Genomic DNA, 27,148 nt, shown 5'->3' with positions numbered 1-27,148 from the left:
ATAGTGACATGCGTTCACTTTAACATTGGATTACATTTATAATACAAATTACTCCAAAATTAAAATGGAACACTCTTGAACAAATAAAAAGAAAATAAAATTTTATTTTTATTGATACTTATGCAACGGGGTTTTAGAAGTAAATTAATCAAAAGCATTTTCAGTTCTAATGTCCAATACAGTAAATACCAACATTAATTCATACAAACAAAAGGTCCTTCTCAGAGTTTTGAGAACTCATTCCAAAGCTAAAAGTTTGAGAAGTGCTGCAGAAGGCAGCAAACGCCAAGCTCCTGAAGCGAGGACGCTGGCCCTGCGCGGGCGCTCTGCAGCCCGAGAGAAACAGCTCGGGGTTCACGCGCGCTTCTCAGCAGCGCCGTCTCCGCCCAGGAGAGCGCTGTCAGGCTGGAGCTCTGCGTCCCGGTCTCCCTGGAAACCGCCCGCCCACTCTCCGGGACCCCCGTGCTGTATTCCGCTCGCTGTGATTGGAGCAGGCTGGCAGGGGGCGGTCCGCCGGGAGCGGGCGGGGCTTATTTCGGTTCTCTGGCCACTCGCGCGGGCGCGCTGACGTCACACCACCCCCGCCGCAGCCAACGCCGCCGCCCTACGCGGAGCTTGTGTGCCGGGGGCGGAGCCGCGTAGCGGGACTGGTGCTGCGAAGGGGCGCTGCGGCCTGCGCGGCCCCCCGAGGCTACGGGTCGGAGTTTTTACTGCTCGCGTCCTGCCGGCGCTGCCGGGCTCCGCAGCCGGCATGGATCTGGTTTTAAACCGAGCGGATTATTCACAGGTAAACCTGAGGGCTGGGGCGGGCGCCGTCCGCGAACCTGGTCCCAGAGAGGCTCGGCCCTTAGCTGACGCCGCCCGGGCCAGGTCCTCCCGTCGCGGGTCCCGCGAGGGCCCGGCTGTGTGCCGGCGCGCGACCCGGGTAGACGGTGTGCGCCCCGCGGTGCGGTCCTGGGGCTGCTCCGGGTGTCCCGGTGGGGCCCGGGTAGACGGTGTGCGCCCCGCGGTGCCGTCCTGGGGCTGCTCCGGGTGTCCGGCAGGGCCTGGGGAGACGGTGTGCGCCCCGCAGTGCCAGAGGTGCCCCTCCAGGACTCGGCCTTGCAGGTCTGCCTAGCTGCACATGCCTGTGTACCGCACTCCTGCATCTCTACCAGTCCCTTCTCCAGAAGTTTAGTTGTTTCTTATCAGCCGGTTTCCACCAAAAGCCGCGACAGCCGTTCATGGAGCAGCTAATTTCTTCTGAGAACTTAGCGTGCTTACTTATTTTTCAAAATAGGTGATAATATAAATGGGGATTCAGGGACTCAGAGAAAGTAAATAATTTGTTCGAGCTAAAAATTGTGTTGTTGCTGTTTGGATAAAAGTCTTGGAATCTAGAACTGGTGCCCTTTTTATTACAGCTAGCTTCCTTTCTTTCCAGAATCCTTTCAGCGTGGAATTACCTTTCCTGGTTTCCCATCTCCCTTTTCAGCCATCCATTCTGTTTCAGTTCATGGTGCAATATTTGCCTAGTGGGTTTCCCTGCGAGTTTTGCTAGGTGATTCCTAGGTACTTCACACACACACACACACACACACACACACACACACACACACATTTTTAAACCAAGGATTGAACCCAGGGGAGCTTTACCCCAGAGCCATATCCCCAGACCTTTTTTATTCTGAGATTTTGAGATAGAGTCTCACTGAGTTGCTTAGGGCTTTGCTAAGTTGCTGAGCCTGTCCTTAACTTAGGATCCTCCTGTCTCAGCCTCCCAAGCTGCTGGGAGGACAGATCAACTTCTATATATGATTATCACATCTTACTGTTTTTAATCTTGGATAGCTCTTGTATCTACCACTTTTCATCATCTCCATCACCTTGGCTCATCTAACTTGCTGGATTAATTGAAATTGACTCCTAACTGGACTGATAGCCTTCAGGTTCACCTTCCTCTAAGCCATTCTTTCATATCACTTGCTAGGTGGATGTTTTTAAAATGCAAATTTTAACAGATTACTTTAAACTTCAATACTACTCCCTCAATGCAGCATGGAATCATTTATCTGTGTATGCAAATTCTTTCATGATCTGTTTTCTTCAACTTCTCTCCCATTAGTCCTGTCCCTCCTCTAACCATATCTCCCTATTGACAGTATCCTGCTGAGCAAGCTCTGCTCTTTCCATCTTTCTATCCTCTTTTGTAAAATTATTTACCATTTGTAAAATAACCTTCACCCTCAGATTGGATGTTATTATTATTAGCATGTTTGGTATTTTATTTTTATCATTATTGTGTTTTGGTATTGGGGATTGAACCTAGGGACACTTAACCACTGAGCTGTTACATCCCCAGTCGTCTTTTTTTTTTTTGATTCATCACTTTATTCTGAAGCTTGAGTGTACCTCTCACCAAAGGACTGGAGATTATCTACACTATGTTTTTTTCACAGCAAATAAAAGCCCCATTTTTTCCCAAACCGTGAACAAGGGGAAACCTTCAGATTTCCTTCCATTTGTAGCAGACACAGCAGCACAGCTAATGGGCACTGCAACATCCTCACATCCTTTGTCTTATTTAAAGCTTCAGCGGTTAGGTTGGGGGCTGGGATGTGGCTGAGTGGTAGATCCTTGCCTGCCATGCTGCATGAGGCAAGCACCACACAAAAAAAGTAAGATCAGTAAGAATCAGAACCTCATTTTGAAAGATCCCCAGTCCTTTTTATTTTTGTTTTGGGACAGGATCTTGCAGAGTTGCAGAGGTTGGCCTCAAGAACTCATGATCCTCCTGCCTCAGCCTCCTGAGTCACTGGGATTGCAGGCATGGACCACCACGCCCAGCATGTCTGGTATTTTAACAGAGCCTTTCTGTGTTACCTTTCAGTAGCTATAATCTATTTCCAAATATTTTTTAATCTTTTTACAAAAGTTCTTCAACAAATGTATGAAATTAGAAAAGATTTACTAAAACATACTTTCATGAAACAGTAATGTCACATAATTGTTTTTGGCTTGACAATCTTATAGAATAAATTTTACTATTTTTGATTGTTTCCTACATTCTAATTTTTTGTGACCTGTTTCATTAGAAGATAAGTTTATCAGCTGGGCACAGTGGTTAACACCTGTAATCCCAACTACATGGGAGGCAGGAGGATCATAAGTTCAAAGCTGGCCTAGAAAATTTAGTGAGAGCATATCTGAAAGAAATAAAAAGGGCTGGGGTTATAGCTCAGTGGTATATCCCTGGTGTGTGGGGGGAGTTCATTACTGATAATAATAATAGCTATATCAGAAGAGAAGATGTTGCCTTAGAGGCAGGGAGCACAGCCTGCAGGTCCTCAGCACAGACAGCAGGAATCCTCCTCCTCAGGGAGGTGTGTTGCTGAGGAGAATTTGCTGAAATTCAATAGTGGACAGTAGAACACCACAGAGGCTCAGAAGGTCGGGAACTTTGAACATGATATAAGAAATAATTCATTAGAGCTGAGCCAGTTTGGCCGCAGAGGGTAGGGGCACAGGCAGAGAAGAGACATTGTGGTGTGGCCTGGGGAACCCTGGGAATAGAGAGGGAACTGAGCTTAATGGACCCAGGTTAGTGGGGAAAGTTACTGAGTGTAAAGCAAACATAATTGCTTGGTTGAGGGGCAGAGAGTCCAGTTCTGAAAGCAGGAACCAATTTTGAGGCCAGGCAGCAGTGAGCAGAGGTGGGACACTGGAACTCATAAAGGAAGTCGCCAGTGGACCCAGCAATCTCCTGTTGTGGGCTGCAGAGTGTGTCTGGACCAGCAAGATTGAAACAGGCCGGGAGAGGACTGTGCCTGGGGCTGCCAGGCTCCAGATAACTACAGAGAGCCCCTCTGTGGCCTCCGACCCACCAGAGCTACTGGGGAGAATCCTTTCGTGGCCCGCAGAGTCTGCACTCCGGGGCTGATCTGGGTGGTTCACACCCACAGCAGTGAATGTGAGACCTTGGAGGTGGAGACCCTACGCCTTTGTAAAACTGGAGTTTATGAGAGGCTCGAGGTCAGACATCCAGCAGCAACCAGCATCTCCCAGCGACAGGGTGTCTGATCAAATCTCAAACACCACCGACAGAGTTCCCAGGGTCAGCCGAGGCCAAACGCTAACTGGGGAACCCCAGTCTGGAACTCTGCAGCACCCACCATGGGAACACAGGGCTTGTCAGCACCTCCAGTCCCCCTGACCCTGTGCTGGGAGACAGGGAGCTGAGCACCACGGCAGCCAGCCCTGGCTCCTGGCCACAGTGAGTTCCTGGCAGCTTGGTGAGGAGCACAGAGATGGTGGACTTCACCCCAACCTGGCCCAGGAGTTACAGAGCCCAGTAGTCAGTGCCATGAACGAAAGTCTGTCCCTGCAACAGTTTTGGCCACCTCAGCAGAAACGAGCCCAGTATTTCTTGTTAAGATTTTTAATCTTTTTTTCTTATCCATAGGCCCCATTTTTTAATTATATTTTATTCTGTATTTAATTTTCAAAAAATTTTCAGATATTTTATTATTTTTTTTCAATTCTGTGAGATTGCATGTTTTTTCTCACTGCATGGATAGGTTCAAATATACATATTTTCAAATAACTACTTTCATTTTAATTGCTTTCTTCCTCACCTCTTTATTATGTAGTCTCATTTTGACTTAGGTGGGGTGTAATTGTGTGTGGATTTGAGTTGTTTTGATCTTACATTTGTTTATTCTTTCCTTGGTTTTTGTCCCTTTTGTTACCCCTTCGTCACTCTCTTCCCCCACAATAGCCAAATTTTCCTGTTCCCTCTTCCACTCTTGTTTTTAAAATTACTTTTACTTGTTTTTATCCTGCTCCTTTATAGCCATCATCTGCTCTGATCTCCCACCTCTCCTCTGTTCACTTTTTAAATATTCTAAACTTTTTGTTGCCGTCCTACCCTATTTTCTTTTTACCTAAGAGTCTATAATCCCACTATCTAATAGAATTATATAGTCTATATAATTCCTACCCATTTGTGTTATGATTATTAATACAGTAGACAGTGTAGTAGACATGTACTGTTTACTGCTAGGTCTAAGTCATGGTTCTTTAGTGTTTGTGCTGATGTTAAATGCCGACCCCACTGTTCCCGTAGAGGTGGCAGTTAGTGTTACAGGTGTCATTGTAGACACAGGACGTTCATCTTAAGGCTGTGCACCCCTGCGAACATCAGTGCTGCTCCTGGCTCCCTGTTCCTCTACGAGGGACTGCAAAGTGACTGGGACTCTCCAAGTTCACAAAGTAGAGATCCTGCTCCTGAGCAATGCTCACAGCTCAGCCAAGATCCAGCATGTCTCACCTCCCACATGGTCTAGCCCACCTGAGCCTCGGCCATACTTCAGCACAGGATCGGGGAGGAAAACTCCGAGCCAACAACCAGGCCCCACGGGGCATCCATCAGAGGGGGGCCTCCCTCTTGGACATCTACTCATCCATCAAAAATAGAAGTCCCACAATAAAAGAGAAAAGTATACACAGAAGAGCATGTATAAATTAGGAAGGGGGAACCACCTCAACTGATGCTCAAGTCCAAGACCTCTGAAAACATGAGGAAACAGGCTAACAAACCTCCCCCCAAGTTCACAATCCCCTAACAAAGGATCCTACAGATATGGAAGTAGATGAAATTTCAGAGAAAACGTATAAAAACTGTTAAAATGTTCAGTGAACTGAAAGGAGATCTAAGAAAGGAATCAAGAGGAGATGAAAGGCTCCTCTTCAATAAAGAAATACAGATATTGAAAATAGACAGAATTCCTGGAAATTAAAGACACAGTGAATCAAATTTAAAATTCACTTGAAACAGCACCAACAGATTAAGTTGCATAGAAAACAGAACTTCAGGCCTTGAAGACAGAGTGTGTAACTTGAACACTCGGTATGCAATAAAGGGGCAGGGGAGGACCATGATGAGAATATGCAGAAATTCCGGGATAGTATCAAGAGGACAAATCTGAGAGTTGTTGGGATAGAAAAGAACATAGAAATACAGAATAAAGACATTAAGAACATCTTCAGTGAGATAGTAACAGAAAAGTTACTCATATTAGAAATTAGATTTCCACATATGGGACCCCCTATAGGCAAAACCAGAACACAGCCTCTCCAAAATGCCTAACATAGAAAATAAGGAAAGACATTAAAAGCTACAAGAGAAAAATCTTACACCACATTTAGAAGGAAACCAATAAGACTCACTTGTGACTTCTCAGATTTCAAAATCAAGGAGGGCCAGGTGTGGTGGCACACATCTATAATGCCAGTGCCTCAGGAGGCTGAGGCAGGCTGATTGTGAGTTGAAAGCCAGCCTCAGCCACTTAGGCCCTAAGCAACTTAGCAAGACCCTGTCTCTAAATAAAAATATACAAAAGGGCTGGTGATTTGGCTCAGTAGTTAAGTGCCCCTGAGTTCAATCCCTGGTACAAACACACACACAAACACACGCACACACACATACACACATACACGCACATGGAGTTGGGGGGGGGGGCTGGAATGAGATTCCAAAAACCAATTACTAGCCAAGTTTACTGTATCCAGCAAAGCTATCTTTTGAAATTAAGGGGGGAAATAAAAACTTTCCTTGAGAAGGATAAACTAAAAGAGGTCATAACCACCAAGCCAGCACTACAAAGCATACCCAGTGATATAATGTACATAGTGGAGCCCCAAAACAAACCCCAAAGTTCCGAAATAAAGGAAGATCACTAGAAGAGCAATCAACTAAATGAAAAGACAGAATTAAACACAGCAAGAAACCAAAATGTCAGGAAACTACACATACATATCCATGATAACACTAAATGTAGATGATCTCAACTCCCCCCTAGCTAAATGTATCAAAAACCAAGAGCCAACTATATGCTATTTGCAAGAAGCTCATCTCATAGGCAAAGATACCCACAGGCTGAAAGTAAAAGGATGTCAAAAAATAGTCCATGCAAATGGAGTCTGAAAGCAAGAAGGATTAGCTGTTCTCATGTGTGTCAAAGCAGATTTCAAGCAAAAATTAATCAAAAGAAACAAAGAAGGCCCCTATATACTGGTAAAGGAAACAATCCATCGAGAGGATATAATGATAGTAAATATGTATGTCCCAAATGTCATTGCACCTAATTACATAAAAAAAAAAACTTCCTAACATTAAATCCCAAAAAGACACCCAATAAAATAATATCATATGATTTCAGTATCCAAATATAAAAATCAATAGATATTTCTGATTTAAATAATAGTAATACATCGAATGAACCTAATAGATATCTATTGATTACTTCACTCCAAAACATCTGAATTAATTTTCTTCTTAGCAACTCATGGAATCTTTCCCAAAGTAGCCCATATTCTAGGTTGCAATGTATTAGTAAATATATATATATATAGAGAGAGAATCCCATGTATCCTATCAGATCATAATGGAATGAAACTAGAAATCAACAGCAAGAAAAATAATAGAAACCCCATAAACACATGGAGATTGGCAGTACTCTTAAATGACGAATGGATCATAGGGGAAATGAGAGAAATCCATGATTCTTAGAAACAAGAAAGATACAACATATCAAAATCTCAGCATGAAAATAGTTCTGAGAGGAAAATATATAGCATTGAGTGCTTATATTTAAAAAAAAAAAAAAATCCCAAATAAGCTTATACTTCACCTCAAGATCTTAGAAAAGGAAGAACAAATTCCAAAATTAGTAGAAGACAGGAAATAAACAAGATCAGATCTAAAATTAATGAAACAGAATTAAAACACAGTACACAGGATCAGTGCAACAAAGAATTGGTTCTTTGAAAACAGAAGATTAATGATCCTTATCCAAACTAACCAAAAGAAAGAGAAAACCCAAATAAATATAATTAGAGATTAAAAAGCAGATATTTACCACAGACACTTCATTAGAAACTATTTTGAAAATTTATACTCCAATAAACTAGAAAATCTAGAAGTCATTGACAGATTTCTAGACATGTATGACCTGACCAAATTCAACCAGAAGTTATAGAAAACCTAAACAGACCAAAATCATGCAATGAAATTGAAACAGCATTAAAAGCTTTTTAACAAAGAAAAACCCAGAACCAGATGGATTCTCACTTGAGTTCTACCAGCCCTTTAAAGAAGCACTAGCACTGGTCTTTCTTAGATTATTCCATGAAATTGAAAGGGAAAGAACATTCCCAAATACATTCTATGAAGCCAGTAAAACTCTGTTATCAAAACCTGACAAAGACATATCAAGGAAAGAAAACTACAGACCAACATCCCCGGTGAATGTAGATGCAAAAATCCCTAATAAAATATTAGCAAACCATATTAAAATACACATCTAGAAGATAATACACCACAATTAAATGGGTTTAATCCCAAGGATGTAAATCCTTAATAAAATACTAGCAAACACATAGAGAAGGTAATACACCTTGATCAAGTGGGTTTCTACCCCTGGATGTTCAACATATACAAATCAATGTCGCCACATAAGAATCTAGGACAATAATCATATGATCATCTCAACAGAAGCAGGAAAAGCGTTTGATAAAATTCAGTGCCCATTCATGTTAAAACCACTGGAGCAATTGGGGATAGAAGGAACTTGCCTCAACATTATAACCACTATATATGACAAACCCAAAGCCAACATCATATGGAATGGAGAAAACTGAAAGCATTTCCTCTAAAATCAGGAACTAGGCATAGATGGCCACTCTCATCACTTCCATTCAATAGTTCTTGAAACTCTAGCTAGACCAATTAGGCAAGAGAAGGAAATTAAAGGGATACAAATAGGAAAAGAAGAATTCAAATGATCTCTTTGCTAATGACAGGATCTTATATCTTGAAGACCAATAAACTCCCACCATAAGACTTCCATAGTTAGTTAATGAATTTAACAAAGTAGCAGGCTACAAATCAACATTCATAAGTCAATAGCTTTTCTATACTCCAACAGTGATTCTGCTGAAAAAGAAACGAAGAAAACCATTCTATTCACAATAAACTCAAAAATAAACAAACAATCCCCAAACACTTTGAAATTAATCTAACCAAGAAGGTAAAAGGTCTCTACAATGAAAAGTATAGGACACTGAAGAAAGAAATTGAAGAACACCTTAGAAGATGAAACGATCTTCTGTGTTCTTGGATAGGGAGAATTAATATTGTCAAATGACCATACTCCCCAAAGTAGTACTGTTTAGATTCAATGCAGTCTCCATCAAGATACTAGACATTCTTCACCGAACTAGGAAAAAAACAGTCCTTAAGTTCATTTGGAAGAATAAGTGACCCAAAATAACCAAAATAATCCTAAGCCTAAAGAGTGATGCAAGAAAAATCACAATACCTGATCTCAAAGTATACTACAGAGCTATGGTAACAAAAACAGCATGGTATTGGCATTAAAATAGACACGAAGACCAGTGGAACACAATAGAAGTCATAGAGACAAACCCACACACTTGACTGTTACTTGACTAAGTTGTTAAAAATATATGTTGGGCTGGGGATGTAGCTCAGTTGGTAGAGTGCTTGCCTCGCATGACAAGGCTGGAGATGAGCCAGGCCAGCGGGATGGGCAGAGAGGAGGAGGAGCCTGACAGGCTGGTGGTTGGCCAGGTGACGGCAGCGGCATGGTGGAGCTGAGCGGGGCTGAGACAAGGCCCCCCATTCAGGTCATGGTCAAGACCCCCAAGGACAAGGAGGAAATTGATCTGTGACCAGGCCTTGGTCAGGGAGTTCAAAGAGGAAATCTCTTGGAGGTTTAAGGCTCAGGTAAGGCAAGATGAGCTGGTCCTGATCTTCACAGGCAAGATCCTCAAGGATGAGACACGTTGAACAGGATCAAGACCCCTCAGAAGGCCCAAGATCCAGCTGCTGCCACTGCTCCTTCCACTCCAGACCCTGTCTCAGCACCCTCCCCCATGCATGCTTCGCCTGCCACCCCTGCCCATCCCTCTGCCTCTGGCAGTGGAGTGAGAGGAGCAGGAGAGGGACACCCTAGTGCCACTGCACCTACTCTCTCTGGCTGTGGGGCAGCCTGGGCTCTGCCAGCTTCATGGAACTGCAGCAGCAGATGCAGAGGCAGCTGATGTCCAGCCCTGAGACGCTACTGCAGATCATGGAGAAGTCCTTGGTCCACGATATGATGTCTCACCTGATCTGATGCGCCACACGATTATGGCCGGTCCCCAGATACAGCAGTTGATGGAGTGGAACGTCAGAATCAGCCTCATGCTCAACAACCCTGAGCTCATGAGGCAGACAGTGGAGCTTGCTCAGAATCCTGCCATGCGGCGAGAGATGATGTGGAAGCAGGACCAACCCGACAACCTCGAAAGCATCCCTGGGGGGTGCGACGCTCTGTGCCACATGTGCACCGACATCTAGGAGCCCATGTTCAGGGCTGCCCAGCAACAGTTTGGCAGCAGTCCTTTCTCTTCCCTGGCCAGGAACTCCTACAGCTCATCTTCCCAGACTCTATGGACTGAGGATGGAGAGCCCCTCCTTAACCCAGGGAGCCCCTTTCCCCCCACCTCAGACCGCACCCCCAGAGGGCACCAGAGGATCGGGGACCAGCCAGGTGCACCTGACAGTCTCGAACCCCTTGAGGGTCAGTGTGGCTCGCCTGGGTTCAACAGCCCAGAAATGCAGGCACTCCTTCAGCAGACCTCTGAGAACCCCCAGCTGATGCAGAATGTGACTTCAGCCCCCTGCATGCACAGAATGATGCAGATACTTGCCCAGAACCCTGACTGTGCTGCTCAGATGATAGTGAATGTGCCTCTCTTTGCTGGGAACCTCTCTACCTGCACCTCGCCATCTTCCTGCAGCAGATGCAGAATCCTGAGGCACTGTCTATCCTCACCAACCCCTGTGTCATGCAGGCCTTGCTGCAGATCCGGCAGGGACTGCAGACCTTGCAGACTGAGGCCCCTGGGCTGGTACCCGGCCTTGGCTCTTTCGGGATGTCCTGGAGCCCAGCACCCTCAGCGGGCAGCAACTCTGGGCCTGCAGCTGAGGGCCCCACCTCTTTGCCAGCCACGCCAGCCACATCTCCTCCCACTGGGCTTCCAGTGCCCAGCAGCAGCTCATGCAGCAGATGATCCAGCTTTTGGCTGTAAGTAGAAACTTACAGGTGCAGACGCCAGAAGTGAGGTTTCAGCAACAACTGGAGCAGCTCAGCTCCATAGGCTTCATCAGTCAGGAGGCCAATCTGCAGAACCTGATTGCCACCCGAGGGGACATCAATGCAGCTGTTGAGAGACTCCTGGACTCCCAGCACTCCTGATCCTTCTGCCCGTGCCTCCTGCCTGTGCCCTGATTCAGCAGCACCCTCTGGCTCCTCGGTCAGTCCCTAACCTCTGCAGCTTATTTCTCTGTTGTCTTCCTTGTCTTCTCCAAACAGCAAGGTGACTTAGAGGCATGGGTCCAATCTCATAGCTCCGTCTGTGAATATTGATCTTACCCTTGTCTCTAACGATCTTTTCTCCTGTCCTCCTAGAGCAGAGCTGTGTGAAGAGTTTTCACAGTTCTGTTGACTGACCCCAGCTCCTTGCCCACACCACCTTTTTGCAATCTCAGCCTTCTCAGTGGGGACTGCAAAGTTGAAGGAGGACCTAACCATCTGGTTTACTGGAACAGTCTTCCAGTCGTACCGCTAGGTTTTAGCCTGTTCTGATTTACTTTTGGTAACTGTCTACTTCCCCACCCTCCCGCCAGTCCTCCAGTGCTATTATTGTACACTCTGAAGGTGAGGGGCAGCTGAAACAGGCTGTGATTTTCCTCCTCAACCCCTATTCTGGTCACTTCGTCTAGTACTTTTTCTTGGACTTCTCATCCAAAGAGGAACATGAGACAGCACTCTGTGTCTCATGGACAGAAATTAACAGACGTGGACCAGAGCAGTGGAGACTGTTAAGGCAGAGGAGAGACTGAGATTTCCTAGAGGAAGGGAGTGGGAGACAACCTGATCAAAAGACTTGACATGGGAATTGACAGTTGGGGTCTGGGAGTACTAGTAGTTCTGTGGGGCAAGAGGATCCTTGCCCAGGCCTGAGAGGAGAAATAGGTATACTAATGGGATTTGAACTGAAGAAAGGGACTCGATGAAGCTAAGCAGTCTCTCTCTCTCTCTCTCTCTCTCTCTCTCTCTCTTTTTTTCTCTCTCTGTCTCTCTCTCACTTTCTCACACACACTCACTCACACTCCCATGAACCCAAGACCTCAAAGGATAGGAGGGGGACTGGAGCCTGTTCAGTACTGGGGTAGTATCTGGGTGCGTGTGTGCCCACATTGAGTTGGGTAGAGTTGGGTTCTCCATGGATTTCTGGTTCAGAGCTACTTCTCAGGGACAAGTGAATGCATGGGCCCATCTAGAGCAGAAGTAGGGACACCCAGAGAGCTTAGGCTTCTGGATGCTGGGTCACAGAAAGGCAGTGCAGGGACCCTCGTGAAGCTGTTGGGGTGTGACTGCTACCCTTACCACCCACTGCTGTTCTGGAGACTAGTACAGGGGTTTCTCCCTCCCGAGTTCCTGGTCTTTCAGTTTTTTACTATTTTCCCTCCAGGCCAGAAAGTTCTATTTGAGGAGGGAGGGGATGGTGGCAACGAAGCCTTTATCTGGAACTGGACATTGCTGTACTGGAGCACGGAGGAGGCTCTTACTACCTCCTCCCTCAGCTGTGCGGCCCCGCCGCTTGGAGAAGATGGAAGCAAGAGGAACAGAAGTTTGCTCCAAGCGGGAAAGGGTCCCAAATAGTCCAGAGATGTCTGTACTTTTCCTCCCTGTCTCCCCCTACTACCACACTGGCGTTGGTAATAAGTGGTGTGATCTTTGTTGTGAAAAAAATATATATAGAAAAGATAGGCTTTTTAACAAATGTTGTTGGGAAAATGATATACATATGTAGAAGAAGGAAACTAGATCCCTGTCTTTCACCATGCACAAAAGTCAAATCAAGGTGGATCAGAGATTTAGGAATTAGACCAGAGACCTTGCAACTGCAGAAGAAAACATAGGGCCAACACGCCATCATATTGGTGCAGGCTCCAGCTTCCTCAACAAGACTCCTACAGCTCAAGAGATGAAATAAAATGTCAATAAGTGGAATGCGTCAAACTAAAAGACTTCTGCACAGCAAAGGTAGGGAGTAGGAGAGTGAAGAAAGAGCCCACAGGATGGGAGAAAGTCTTTTCCAGCTACTCCTCTGACGGGGGATTAATACCGCGAATATATAAAGAACTCAAAAAATTCAATGCAAAATAAACAAATAGTAAAGGAACAAAAGAACTGAACATTTCTCAAAAAAATGAACACAGATGGCCAACAAAGATAGGAAAAAATGTTCAACATTTCTAGCCATCGGGGAATTTGCAAATCAAAACTCATCTCACTGCAATAAGAATGGCAAATATCTATCAAGAATATAAATAATAAAAAATGCTAGTAGGGTGCAGTGGTGCACGCCTGTCATCCCAGCAGCTCTGGAGGCTGGGACAGGAGGATTGTGAGTTCAAAGCCAGCCTCAGCAAAAGTGAGGCACTAAGCCACTCAGTGAGACCCTGTCTCTAAATAAAATACAAAATAGGGCTGGGGGTGTGGCTCAGTGGCCTAGTGCCCCTGAGTTCAATCCCTGGTACCGTCCCCATATGCCATAAAATGAAACAAAATCACAATATTGCATAAATAAATATGCCACTTTGGTGTACCACATTGTTGGTGGGACTGCAAATTAGTGCAACCACTCTGGAAAGCAGTGTGGAGATTACTCAAAAAACCAGGAATGGAACCACCATATGGCCCAGTTGCCCAGCTCTTGTTGTTTTTCTAAAGAACTGAAATCAGCCTCTGTGACTAAAAGACCTGACAAGAATAATTAGAGGAGGAAACGTTTATCTGGAGCCTCACAGTTTCAGAGGTCTCAGTTCATAGATGGCCAACTCCACTCCCTGGGGCTCCAGGTGAGGCAGGACATCATGACAGAAGGATGTGGTATGGATATCAAAAATATAGGGAAGATCAGTAGAGTAGAAGGAGACTGAGCTGAAGAGAAGAGGGACAGGGAAGGGGAGGCGATGTGGAATGAATTTGACAAAACCATACTGTGGTGTATAAATATGCACAGGGAATCCCACCTTTACATGTAGAAAGCATCCCCCAAAGATAAATGAGTGAAAGAAAGATCAGCAGAGTAGAGGAAGGAGACAAGGGGAAGTAAGGAAGGGAGGTAAAGGGGAACAGACTGAAATGGGTCCATCACATTCCGGGCATGAATGACTTTGTCAAAATGAACCCAGCTTCTAAAAACGGGTATCACTCTTTTCAGATTAAAAAAAAAATAAGGCTCACTATGATCTGATCTGCTGGTCCTTTTAGTCTCTGATGTAATAACTTCAAATTACAGAGTATCAGTAACCATTAACTAGGCAGCTGGTGTTTCCTTAGGTGGGAGTGACCTCGCAGAAGACTATGAAGCTACTTCCTGCGTCAAGACATAGAGCTGCGCAGAAGGTAGGTGTGGACACCTCCTCTTTTACCAGGAAGTCAGTCTTTTAAAAACAGAAGTCTTAAAATGAAAATGAATTTCTTTTAATTTGAATGAAGTTTGACTAACAAGGCACATTTACACATAGTAAATTTACATATTTCTTGGACACTTTAAAAATTATTATGTACAGTTAGTAAATAGGATAATAAACTTGTTAAAATCCATATTCCATTTTTATGGTAATAATTTGCCCTATGTGGACCAGATTGTGTACATGGAAAAGAAAAATAAAGCACATCAGAATGTAGAGAAAATTCTTTCCTTAAGATTTATCATATTTTTAAGTCATTTATTATATGTTGAACTTTGTATTTAGCTAACACTATTGGTTTTTAATAAAAATAAGGTCTTTGACCCCCTTTACTTGTTTAAATTATTGAAGATCCCAAACAACTTTATGTAGGTTTTATCTATTAACACTTACTGTATTAAAATTAAGCCTATGAAATGTTAAAAATATTTTAAAAATGTATATGTTTATAAAAATAACACATTTTTATTGAAAGTATTTTTTCAAAAAGAATTTAGAAAGATTAGGATATGATGTTATATTTTTGCAAATTCTTTAGTGTCTGGCATAAGCAAAGGCAGATGAGTTCTCATATCTGTTTTCTATATTCAGTCTGGTGTGATATGTTGTTTTGGTTGAAATATATGAAGAAAACCCAGCTCGTCCGGATACATGACTTGGAATAGGGAAAGATATTTAGATAGCTTTTTCAGATAGTTATGACTATTCTCTTCCCATTTGATACTACACTTAAACTTGATGTAGTTTCTTAAACATTGGTGTGATGTGGACTCTGAAAGCATTTGATGAACTTTTTATAGTAAAATTAATTTTAAAGATTATTTTCTATTACAGGTGGTTATTGGAGATCATGATGGGGTAGTTATGTGCTTTGGCATGAAGAAAGGAGAAGCCATGGTAAGTGTAGCTTTTTTGGTGGGGAAAAGTTGGGGTTGTTTTGGTTTGTGGGTTTTTTGTTTGCTTGTTTGTTTTGTGGTGCTGGGAATTGAACCTAGGGCCTTGTGCTCACAAGGCAAGCACTCTACCAACTGAACTATATCCCCAGCCCTGTGTCTTTTTTAAAAGACAAATGTACTACCTTTTTTTCAATACTCCCAGGTTAAAAATTTCCTAAAGTACAATTAAAATAGATTGTAAGGGAAGTTCCCAAAGTCCCCGCCAAGTGGTCCTTGCACAGTTCTTCGTACGATTAGTAACCTTCAAAGTGAGCAGGAAGATCTCTTAGCATGTTCAGATGGAGTCTTACAAAGCATAATGTAATAGTGGAAGTGACAGTCCTGCCACCCTTGCCACGTAGCAGAACCCAGTCAAGGTTACCTCGTCATGTCACGTGCTTGGTCTGAGACGTGAGCTCTCACACTCATTATACATTACATAGGATTTAAAAACAGATGAAGAGGGTGGAAGCTCCCAGAAATACCGTCTCCGTTATTCACATGCCCTCCCAGAAATCGTGTTCTCTGTGTATGAATCACGACAGGGCAAGGGAGACTGGTGCAGAAGATAAAGTGGAAATTACGCGGAAAGTTGCAATCAGAATGTTGTTTTTAGTTAAAGAGAGAGATGATTAAGGTAATAAAATAGTCACATTTTCAGTAAATTCTATAGGTAGTCCTTTGCCAAAATTTATAAATAAAATTGTACAAAATTTAGGAACAATTAGTTTCAGAAAAGATGGTTATGGTATAAAATATGTCCACTGAACCTTGTTAAAGAATTTGTGAAGTGGACTTTCCTATAGATCCAGTCCTTCTGAAACTTCAGTGTGTATAGGAAAGCTAGGGAATCTTGTTAAAATGCAGATTCTCATTCAGCAAAGTCTGGGGTTAGGCTTAAGATTCTGCATTTTTAATGAATTTAGCAATGCTAATCCTATTGCTTCATGAACCCTGCTTAAGAATTTAGACTTCTGTGGTATCATTAAAATATGTGTCCATTTTCTTTCGGATGTGGAAACTAGAGAGAAAAAAGGAAAAGAGGCAGTTATGTCATGAAAATAGAGGGGAGGTAAGGGTGAAGAGGAGGGAGAGGGAAGGTGCTGGGGACTGAAGTTGACCAGATTATGTCACGTGCATGTACAAATATGTCACAATGAATCCCACCTGGTATGATCACAGTGCACCAATAAAAAAATTATCAGAATAAATATGACAGAGTTAAAGGATATCTAGCACAAAACTGGAAGACCCATTAAAACAAATCGAATTTTTTCTAAAGATGTTTCTGTATAGTGGAACTTACAAAACATTGTGTCATAAGTTCAAAATCATAGCGGTTTTTTTTTTTTATGATAAAGGAAAGAGGCTTACAGTACAATAACTTGTATACTTATCTTTTCTGAATGATTTTTGCAGGCAGTGTTCAAGACCTTACCAGGGCAGAAGATTGCCCGGCTGGAGCTGGGAGGGGTTCTTAATACACCTCAGGAGAAAATCTTTATTGCCGCAGGATCTGAGATTAGAGGCTTCACCAAGAGAGGAAAACAGTTCCTCTCTTTTGAAACAAACCTCACTGAAAGCATTAAAGCTATGTATGTTCATTGTACATATCTATTTTCAATGTTTTAGTAGATGTAGATTATGTGATTAAATGTCATATCTTAAGTTTTCTGGAAAATAATATTGACTACATTACAGATATTCTATTGGAAATCAGATTTGCCCCATAAGCAATACAAAACTAACTGACAGTTGAAATGTTGTTTTCTTTTAAAGAACTTCATTTATATACACACATTCATTTGTTGTAGTTTTTTTGATTTTTGTTTTTTGCACTACTGTGGAATGTTTGAGGGTACTCTCCTGCTGAACTACATCCTCATCTCTTTTTATTTACTGTTATTTTGAGATGGGGTCTTGATAAGTTGCATAGGCTGGCCTCAAATATGTGATCCCCCTGCCTCAGCCTCCTGAGTTACTGGGATCACAGGCATGAGATTCTTCTGCCTCGCCTTTCCAGTAGCTGTGATCCTATGCATACACCACTGTACCCTGCTCTGGGCATTTCTTTTTTGAAATACATTTTATGTTATGTTATTTATTTATTTAACTATTTTTAGTTGTAGATGGATACAATACCTTTATTTTATTTATTTTTATGTGGTGCTGAGAATCAAACCCAGTACCTCACACATGCTAGGTAAGCACTCTACCACTGAGCCACAACCCTAACCCCAGTACATTTTATTTTTAATTGTACATATTTATGAGGTACAGAGTGACATTCCAGTGCATGTATATGATGTATAATGATCAGATCAGGGTAATATTCAGAGCCACACTGAAGGCCATGCAATAATGAACTGAGGGGCAGTATAGGGTAAGCATGGCCAGGGTGATTTTAGTATGAAAAATCTTAAGTGGACTGTAAGCATGGAGAAATAGATGAAAGGCCCAAGTAAGATTATCTTTGGGGTGGTCATATGGTGATAATCTAGAAGTGAAAGATAGACGTGTGTACTGTCCCTTTTCTGAAATGCTTGGGACCAAAAATGTTTCAGATTTCAAAATTTTTCAGATATTTCAGGTATTTGTAAAGACTTTCAATTAAGCATCCCTGACCCAAAAGTCTGAAATGTTCCAAAGTTTGAAACTCTTTGAACATTTTGTTAATACTCATAAAATTTTGGATTTGGGATTTTCAGATTTCTTACCTTACATTCCAATATATATATATTATATATGGAATATATATATAAATTTTTGTCAAGAAATTTCAGCTGTACCAAGAGAAAATTCATTCTAAGAATTAGAACATCATTATGATTCTTATCAAAAATTTGTTAAAATAATTTGAACTTAATTCTCGTTTCTTTATTCAACATAAAGTTCTACTAAAGACTTTTCTCCTCTTCTTATCATGTAGTTTATAGTAGATTTACTTCAAATCAACTTTTCTGGGCCATTTAGTGTGGTAGTAAGAAAGCTTAATTCTAGAGCTAAAAATGACTGAGTTGCAGTCCACTGCACTGTTATTAGTTGTAAGTCAGCTGGCTGTTTTTCACCTGCAAGGGGATGGTCATAATCCCACTTTTCAGGACCCTGAGGATTGACTTACCACATAAATCCCCCAGGACAGTGCTTGACACGAAGTGTCCTATACATTAAGAATGTTTCTTTTTTATATTTCTTCATCTGCAGACAAATTATCATTTTTGTTTTCAGTTTTTCTGAGCTTAGTTTGTATTGAGAAGCCTGAAGCTTTAAGATCTTCATTTTTATCTTTCAAAATAAAAAAAATGTATTTTCAAAAAGACCAGACATTAAGTGGGGAAATTAAAAAAAGTTTGTGTTCTCTAAGTCTGTGTTAACTTTTGTTTTCATTTCTGAGAAAAATTCAGGAATTACCTGTGCTTGTTTTTTTAAAACTATGGATGTCTTAAATTACTATTTTAATGTTCTCAGGCACATATCTGGCTCTGACCTCTTTCTCAGTGCAAGTTACATCTATAATCATTATTGTGACTGCAAAGACCAACATTATTACCTTTCTGCAGACAAAATCAATGATGTCATCTGCCTTCCAGTGGAAAGAGTACCTCGGATTACACCCGTCTTGGCCTGCCAGGACAGAGTGCTCAGGGTTTTACAGGTGTCTGTCATTTGCGTTTTATAACTTTTCATTATATAAGTAAATGAATAATTATGATCATTGTTGTAAGTTTTTTTTTAAAAAATTGTTAAATTTAATTGATAAGTTAATATGTTTGGTTGGGGCAAATCTTTCACACGTTTTTAGAGAGCAATATGTGGAAGAAAAAGGATACTTTCTCCCTCCCCATCCACAGTTTCTAAGCTAGTACAGTCACAACAGAGTGCTTACTTGCATTTTCCACTTTCTCTCTCCATCACCCTCCCCTTCCCCCAAAAATCAAATTAAAGGAAGAGATTGGGTTGAGGAAAGGGTGATATTTGAGTTTATCCAGCATTTTTGACAGTATGTAGAATAAAGCAAGTTTTTTGGATAAGTAGGTAAGTGACAGACGGAAATCATCTAAGTTCCTTTATTTCTAGTAAGAAACCTGATGACCCACACAGCTGTTTCAGGTCATTGCTGTTAGTGGTCCTCATCACCACTGTGTCCTCTGGAGGGTGGCTTTTAGTTACATATTCTCTCTCCAAGACCCTTAGAGTTTATTGTGTAACTGTAAGGTTAATTGGGCCAGTATTTAGGTTTTGTGTGTGTTCTTTTGTGTTCATGTATTTGTGTGTAGATATGTGCAGATTTAAAAATGTTAAAGATAAGACATATGGCTCTCATATTCTAAATATATAGTAAATATTTTTAACTAATGTTATACCATATTTACTGTAATTCTGTAAGTTGTGTTTCCATTTTACTATATATGTGGCAAAACTGAAGTGACAGAAGGACCTGACTTGTTTTCTTACCTAAGTAGCAGGTGACTGCCTCTATCTGGAGTGGATTTTGGGAATACCAAAAGACAAGGCCACACTTTTCCTTAGGCAGTCATTTTGGGCCTGCTCAAATGTTTGAATGTGCTTGAAGTTAGGCTAGTTATGACTAGAGAAGGCAGAAAAAACAACTGTTCCTAGTGAGTTTTTTTTTTTTTTTTTTTTTTTTTTGGGTGCTGGGGATCGAACCCAGGGCCTTGTGACCAACTGAGCTATCTCCCCAGCCCCCCTAGTGAGTTTTGAAAGGAAAATTTACTATTGTCAAGTATTCTATCAATCAGCATATTCAAAAAATGAAAAGTTTGAAAGTGGAGAATATTTTGCATAATTTTTCTCCTTGGTCTTTACATTTTATATATATTTTATTTTCAAATGTGTTAATATATATAGAGTTGCTAACAAATGGAAGGTGGTTCAACTGACTTTTTTTTTTTTAGCAGTTTTATCAAGAATACCAGTGTTTTCTATGAATGCATGTATATGTGTGTGTGTGTGTGTGTGTGTGTGTGTCTGTGTATTTATGTTTTTCTTTTTTGTGGTACTGTGGGGATTGAATCCCAGAGTGTCCTGTCTCTGAGCTACTTCCCCCAGCCCTTTTAAATTTTTTTTTACTTTTGAGACAGAGTGTCATTAAATTTCCCAGGCTGGTCTTGAACTTGGGATCTTTCAGTCTCCCAAGTAGCTAGTTGGGCAGGTGGAACCAGGCCCAACTTCATTCTGTATTATTTTAAACTTGTTTTTCTCCTTCAGGGTTCTGATGTGATGTATGAAATTGAAGTTCCTGGCCCACCTGCTGTCTTAGCACTACACAATGGAAATGGGGGTAATCAGGATTTCAGTTTTCACAATCAACTGTATTTATGAAATAAATTAAGGAAAATGAGACTTATAGAAAGGAGGTGAACTGGGATTGAGATATTTGTCTTCTGATAACTTGCCTATAACTCATAATAATGAGTCATTGAACTTTGATTTTTAGTTTTATCTTAACTTTAGATGATGGGAGTGGGGGAGGAGTGGTCTTCTCTTTTGAGCTACAAAATTCTGTGAATATATAACCATTCTCCCAAATTGTTATCTGCCTTATAATATTAAAATTCTGTGAATATATAACCATTCTCCCAAATTTGCCTTATGATATTAAAATGAGGTTTTTATATGAAAATATTTTAATTTTAAAGAGCTGTCACTAATGTTGCCTTTAATTATACTAGGCAACTCTGGGGAAGACCTCCTGTTTGGAACAGCAGATGGGAAGCTTGGGCTTATTCAGATCACCACATCCAAGCCAGTGCACAAGTGGGAAATTGGAAATGAGAGAAAGAAGGGAGGTACGATGCTGATGTAGTTCAGATCCTGAAGTGTCCATAGTTGTTAAATTAAAAAGATTATGCAATTCACCATTTTATGATTCATGTTATATAGTGGACCTAGCAATTCACAGAGCTACCTCTGGTTATATACTATTTGTTTATCAGGTCTCTTACACTGTAGGTATAATTTTTTTTTTTTTTTTTAAGTAAGAAATGCTAGTAGTGATTTGGGGTAGCATGCTAATGTGCATCATTCTATGGTAAAATCCATTTTTAACTGCCTATAGTAGGCAGGTAATTGGACTCTGAGAGTGATTGGTAGGATGCGAAGAAGGAGCACAGTAGGTCAGGAGGTGTTGTTTTCTAAGGAATTTACACCTTTCTGTGGGGAATTTGCACCCAGCGAGGTAGGTAGTGAGATGGGTCTTTATACGTACAGGATGTCTATACATTTATCCCCTTAACAAGTATTATTAGGAGAGACAGATAGTCTGACTCTGTCATGTGAGGAAAACACAAGAGACCAGGAGTTAGAGAGCACTGAGAGAGGGGAGCTGCTTTCAGACTGCGTGGTCAGAGAAGGTGTCTTAGAAGAGGTGAAATTTGAGCTGAACTCTAAAGAGAAAAAGAAGGATGTGAGATTCCTGGGAGAAGAATCTTCCAGCCTTCAGTTTCCCTGAGCCTTTCGGGAGTTCCCGGTGGGACGTCATTGGAGAATTGCCACTGGGGACGGTGTGATTTGATTCACCGAACAAACAAAGCACACTGCACTGAGACTGGATTTGGGGAAGGCAGGTCAGGACTGGAAGCATGGACACAAGTTATTATATCGTAAGCTAGTCTAGGCCTCGTCCAGGCTAACTGGACTGGAAGTGAGAAGAGGGCAGTGTCAGTATACATTGTGGGGCACAGAAGGTAGAATTTGCTAGTATATTTGAAATGGGGAGTGAGAAGAAGAAAGGAATCCAGTTGTAGGCTAGGTTTCAGCCTGAAGACTGGGTGGTCTAATCTACTGAGTTGGGGCAAGCCTTGGGAAGGAGCAGCAGGGTAAAGAGGAAGGTGTGGTAGAGAGGAGCTTGACGAGTCCTGTTTGGAGCATGGACAGTTTGAGAGATGTGCACAGGAGGAGGCTGAATTGGCATGTGGGCCTGGGCCCTGGGGAGGCTGGCATGGGAAGGAGATGTAAACCTGGGGCCACTGCCACGTAGGTTGACATGAAGCCCTGGACACAGGGATGTGGGTGGAGAGGAGGAAGCACCTGATCGTGCTCAGAGTTCATCTTTCCTCCCTCACTCTGAGTTAGTCTTTACAGTTTTGCATTCTTATTTGCTACATACTTGACTACAACCACTCGTTTTGTAATAACATCACATTTTTTTAAAGGTATTTTGTGTATTGACAGCTTCGATATTGTGGGTGATGGGGTTAAAGACTTGCTTGTTGGGAGAGATGATGGAATGGTGGAAGTGCACAGTCTTGACAGTGCAGAGGAGCCTGTTCTGCGGTTTGCCCAGGTAGGTGCATTTAGCGAATTCTCCATCTGTGTGCTTATTCCTTGTCAGGTTTTATAGAGATGACCAAGGGCTGGATTTTACTAAGGAAAGTAAATTAAAATCTTGTGTTTGATCTGAGACATTTTGATGTTGTCAAAATCTCTAGACTACTCTGTGTGTGAATAACAGACTGTTGCTTCTAAACTGAATTCGCAATTGCTATTTCACTAGACTTTTAACCCTTTGAGTTCCTCAAGCATTAACTGTTTGGCCCAAGTGTCTCGAATGCACAGCAGCACACTGTAGGAGTTGCCTTTCCTGTGCTTGAGTGTCATGTGTGAGATGATTGAAGTAATCAGAGTTCAGGAATAAGCTGCATACCACGAGGACTGTATCAGAAGTAACCTTAAGCAGAGAGGAACAAGTAGCAGTTTCACGTGTAGATACTCAAGAGCCAGCTACGAAAGAAATACTAGAGAAGAATGACTTTTGTTCACCAAACATAAATGTAATGGAATCTGTTTATGCTGAGGTATAGAGTCACATGGAGAAGCATTCTGACATAAATAGGATCTTTCCTATTTTTTCTACTTGTTTTAAGTTTATTTTAGTGATATTTAAAAATATAAAAATTGAATATATTAATGGGGAATCATGAGTGTTTTGATAATATACATTGTGTAATGTTTAAATCAGATCAAGCATTTTTCTGCTCAAGCATCGTCATTTCTTCATGGTGAAAACAGCAAAAATCCTTTGTTCTAGCTTTTCGGGACATGGTTGCCTGCCACCCTGCTGTGCAGTGGCACAGCAGAGCTTTGGGTGTGTGTGTGCTGTGACCTGGGTTCCACAGCTGCCTAGTCCTGCTGAACTGTAGCTGTACCCACTGGTCAGCCTTTTCCTGTGTCCCGCTACCCTTCTAGCCCCCGGGAGCACCATTCCTCTGAACTTGTATGAGATCAACATTTTTATGTCACACGTGCAAGTAAGATCACTTGGTACTCGTCTTCCTATGTGTATTTCATTTAGCGTATGGTTTCAGTTCCATTTGCGTGGTATCAGACATATTCCGTGGTCTAAGTGGGATCTTCCATTTTCCTGAGCTGGCATATTAGTCCATGTTTCTGCTCTTGTGTGAAGTATCTGGGGCAGCCTCCTTTATAGGGAGCAGGTTTGTTCAGCTTGTGTTTCTGGAGGTCCAGGTCTAGGGGCCTTGTCTGTGGGTGGCCTCCTTGCTGGTGGAGTCTCCTGTGTAGGCCTCAAGTCCCCGCTTCAATGTCTGTCCCAGACCTCAGCAATGACATCTGCTCTGCCAGGTCTGGCCTGAGACCTGTCACCCTCTGGTTCTTCTGCTTTTATAACAGGACAGGTACTGGTTTCAGAGCTTACTGTGAAAATGAAAGCAAAGAGAATACAATTGATGTTGAGTCAGTCTTATTCTAGCAAATAAATCTATCCTTTCATCTTATGAGATACGGTTGCTTTAGGAATTTGCTTTTGTGATTAAATACTACATACTAGAGCTTGTGTGTTTGTCTTGATCAGATGTGTGATACTAATAATTGTTATAGAATATCCAGTGTTTGTAATTATCATAATTTCTAATCTTAGGACTTCATGATCACAGAAGATAATTTCAAATATACATACATATATATATATATATATTTTATATACTATATATATACTTTTTTTTTTTTGGTACTGTGGATTGAACCCAGGGGTGCCTAACCACTACACCACATCTCCAGCCCTTTTTTATATTTTATTTAGAGACAGAGTCTCACTAAGTTGCTTAGTGCCTTGCCATTGCTGAGGCTGACTTTGAACTTGTGATCTTTGGGGTCCTCCTGCCTCGGCTGTAATCCCCAGCTGCTGGAATTATAGGCATGCGCCACCATGCCTGGCCTCAATTTATATTTTTTTGGTTGCAGAAAAGCATAAAAGAACTTCAAGCATATGATTACATTAAGATAAAAGTATGTGAAGGGAGTGAAGTGAAAATGAAAGTTGAAAGAGAAAAAGGAAAAATGTAAAATTTCCAACCATTAAGGACTTATTAAATCTACATTTTTTTCTTTTTCCTTTTGTGATACTGGGTGTTGAACCGAGGGGCACTTTACTACTGAACTACATTTCCAGACCTTTTTTATATTTATTTTGAGGCAGGGTCTTGCTAAGCAACTGAGGCTGTCCTCCAACTTGAGATTCTCTGGCCTCAGCCTCCCCAGTCATTGGAATTACATGGAGCACCACCATTCCCGGCTTCTCAGTATTTCAGTTGTTTGCATCAATTTGTCCCTCCCTCCTTGGTGGTGCACACCTGTAATCCCCGCATCTGTGGAAGCAGGAGGATCACAAGTTTGAGGCCAGCCCAGCACTTATTAAGATCCTGTCTCAAAATAAAAAGGGTGGTGTGTAACTCAGAATGCTTACCTAGTATGTGGGAGGTTCTGGGTTCAATCTCCAGTAGCACAAAAATAACAAAACACTCACTGGTGGGTTGCCAGCAGATTTTTAAAAAATGAAATAGAATAAACAGATCAGAGTGTAACTGCATATGTTGTATACATTCATGTGTGAATGTATACCAGATAAAAAATGATTGCTGCTTTCCAAATAGCTTTAAAGCCACTGACCTACAGTGCTTGTTAAAAATACAGATTCCAGGTTGACTCACCTTGGTGATTATTGTCAGACAAGTTTGGGGAGTTTTGCTTAAAAGATGATATTATTTACAAACTTCCAGAAATATGGGCTTTATAACTATGTAAAATTATGATGAAAAATCTAGAAGCTAACTTAAAAATGTACAGGAGTATACATGGTTTTGTTCATCTAAAAACTCTTTTTTAGAGAAAACAAGAGGTGATCTATTGAATTCAGATAATAGAATAAACATAGTAGTAGTTTTACTTTTGTAATTTCTTTTCAAGAATCTTTCATTATGTGAATAAATTATTTTTGCTCTTTAGATAGGTACAGTGTTAGCCAAGTGGGCCTCACAGATATACTAGAGTCATTTTAATCTTCTTTAAAAATTTAAAACTGGCATTTGTATAAGGCTTTGTCTTTCTAATCACAGCATCTGCCCATAACAAATAGACAGTCAGCGAGTATGTGTTCAATGTCTGGAGACAGGAAGATGCATCTTGGCAGCTTGCTGAAACTGCCTTTGAAGTTTTCAGCTTATTAATGAAGTGCTTGGTCTTGAATTTATTGTAGGCATTGTCTGAGAGTGTCACATCCATCCAGGGCGGTTGCGTAGGGAAAGACGGTTATGATGAAATCGTGGTGTCCACCTACTCAGGTAAAGAACGATGGAGAACCAGTGACCAAAATCTGAACGCATGCTCTTTGGGTGGCTGCTTTTTGCTTGGTGTCATTAGTAAATCCCTCCTTCAGTGTGGTCACCTGTACTGGTGAGGAATGAGGTGGCGCTGGAGCACTTGCCTGGCCTGCACCAGGCCCTGGGTTCCACCCCAGCCACAGAAAATAAGTAAAGCAGGAGCAGTTGGCTTGTTGGTTTGTAAGGTAGTCTGCATTTGAATGACCCATGTTTCTAGTGCCTTTGAAAACCAAGTAGTACTTTGTGGAAAGGGAACTACCTCCCGAAACCTAGTTTGCTTTGGTCTGTGTGCTTGTCTTATAAAAACTCGTTTGCTTTTGAGTCACTGAGTTTTGCTTTCTCACAACAGTCTCGAGGGTTTAAATCTTGAAAGTGATTTTCCAAAGGCGATGCTTAGTGGTCACTTTTTTGAATTTGCTAAAATGTTCTGACTTACTCCATAGTTCAGATCTAAAACTATTGAGAATAGAAAGATATCTTTAGGCATAATATTATAGTAGTTTCAAGCAAAAACAGTATCACAAAATGCTTAAATGCTTTTTTTTTGGTTTGAATTCTTTGCAGCTGGGTGTTGTGTTTTGCTTTGTTTCTGAAGGAGTCCTGGGGCTGAGTCAGGTTGGTGGTGGTGGACACGGGGCCCACACTGTTGGCATCTCCTGTGCACTAGCAGCACTGATGGAGCATGACTGTTCTCTCTACAGGCTGGGTCACAGGTCTGACAACAGAGCCCGTTCAGAAGGAAAGCGGACCAGGAGAAGAGCTGAAGATGAATCAGGAGATGCAGAGTAAAATTTCTTCTTTACGGTAACTTTTGAGTTGTGTGTTTCATCTCAAATGCTGGTTGCTGCTTACCACTTACAGATGCACTCCATTTTATTGGAAGGAATGATATGACTGTCACCTTTTAAAGTGAAAGTTTGTTGATCTGGGAGAATTAGCAGTGAGTGTTGATGAATGTTTTGGGTTTAAGATCCACCGTTTCTGTG

General features: G+C 41.7%; 1 protein-coding gene and 1 pseudogene across 2 annotated transcripts in view; both read left to right on the top strand.

The window, feature by feature from the left end:
* The first annotated feature begins 595 nt into the window (after positions 1-595).
* Positions 596-27,148, top strand: part of Bbs7 (Bardet-Biedl syndrome 7) — a 43,466-nt gene continuing 16,913 nt past the window's right edge. The window contains exons 1-10 of one of the 2 annotated variants that reach the window (XM_047566898.1): positions 596-787; positions 14,460-14,525; positions 15,428-15,490; positions 16,948-17,123; positions 18,997-19,183; positions 20,758-20,830; positions 21,222-21,338; positions 22,704-22,834; positions 26,039-26,123; positions 26,864-26,966. In XM_047566898.1, the coding sequence (XP_047422854.1) occupies positions 752-787; positions 14,460-14,525; positions 15,428-15,490; positions 16,948-17,123; positions 18,997-19,183; positions 20,758-20,830; positions 21,222-21,338; positions 22,704-22,834; positions 26,039-26,123; positions 26,864-26,966 (1,037 nt within the window). In that variant the 5' untranslated portion in view covers positions 596-751. Of the gene's footprint in view, positions 788-2,758; positions 2,835-14,459; positions 14,526-15,427; positions 15,491-16,947; positions 17,124-18,996; positions 19,184-20,757; positions 20,831-21,221; positions 21,339-22,703; positions 22,835-26,038; positions 26,124-26,863; positions 26,967-27,148 lie in introns of those variants that run through there. The other variant, XM_047566899.1, reaches the window with a different exon arrangement.
* LOC124994694 (ubiquilin-4-like) lies at positions 9,646-11,303 on the top strand (annotated as a pseudogene).

Source organism: Sciurus carolinensis, chromosome 10, assembly GCF_902686445.1.
Source record: "Sciurus carolinensis chromosome 10, mSciCar1.2, whole genome shotgun sequence".
NCBI classification, from domain to species: Eukaryota; Metazoa; Chordata; class Mammalia; order Rodentia; family Sciuridae; genus Sciurus; species Sciurus carolinensis.
The sequence above is the reverse complement of the archived record's forward strand: the minus strand, read 5'-3'. Positions and strand labels throughout refer to the sequence as shown.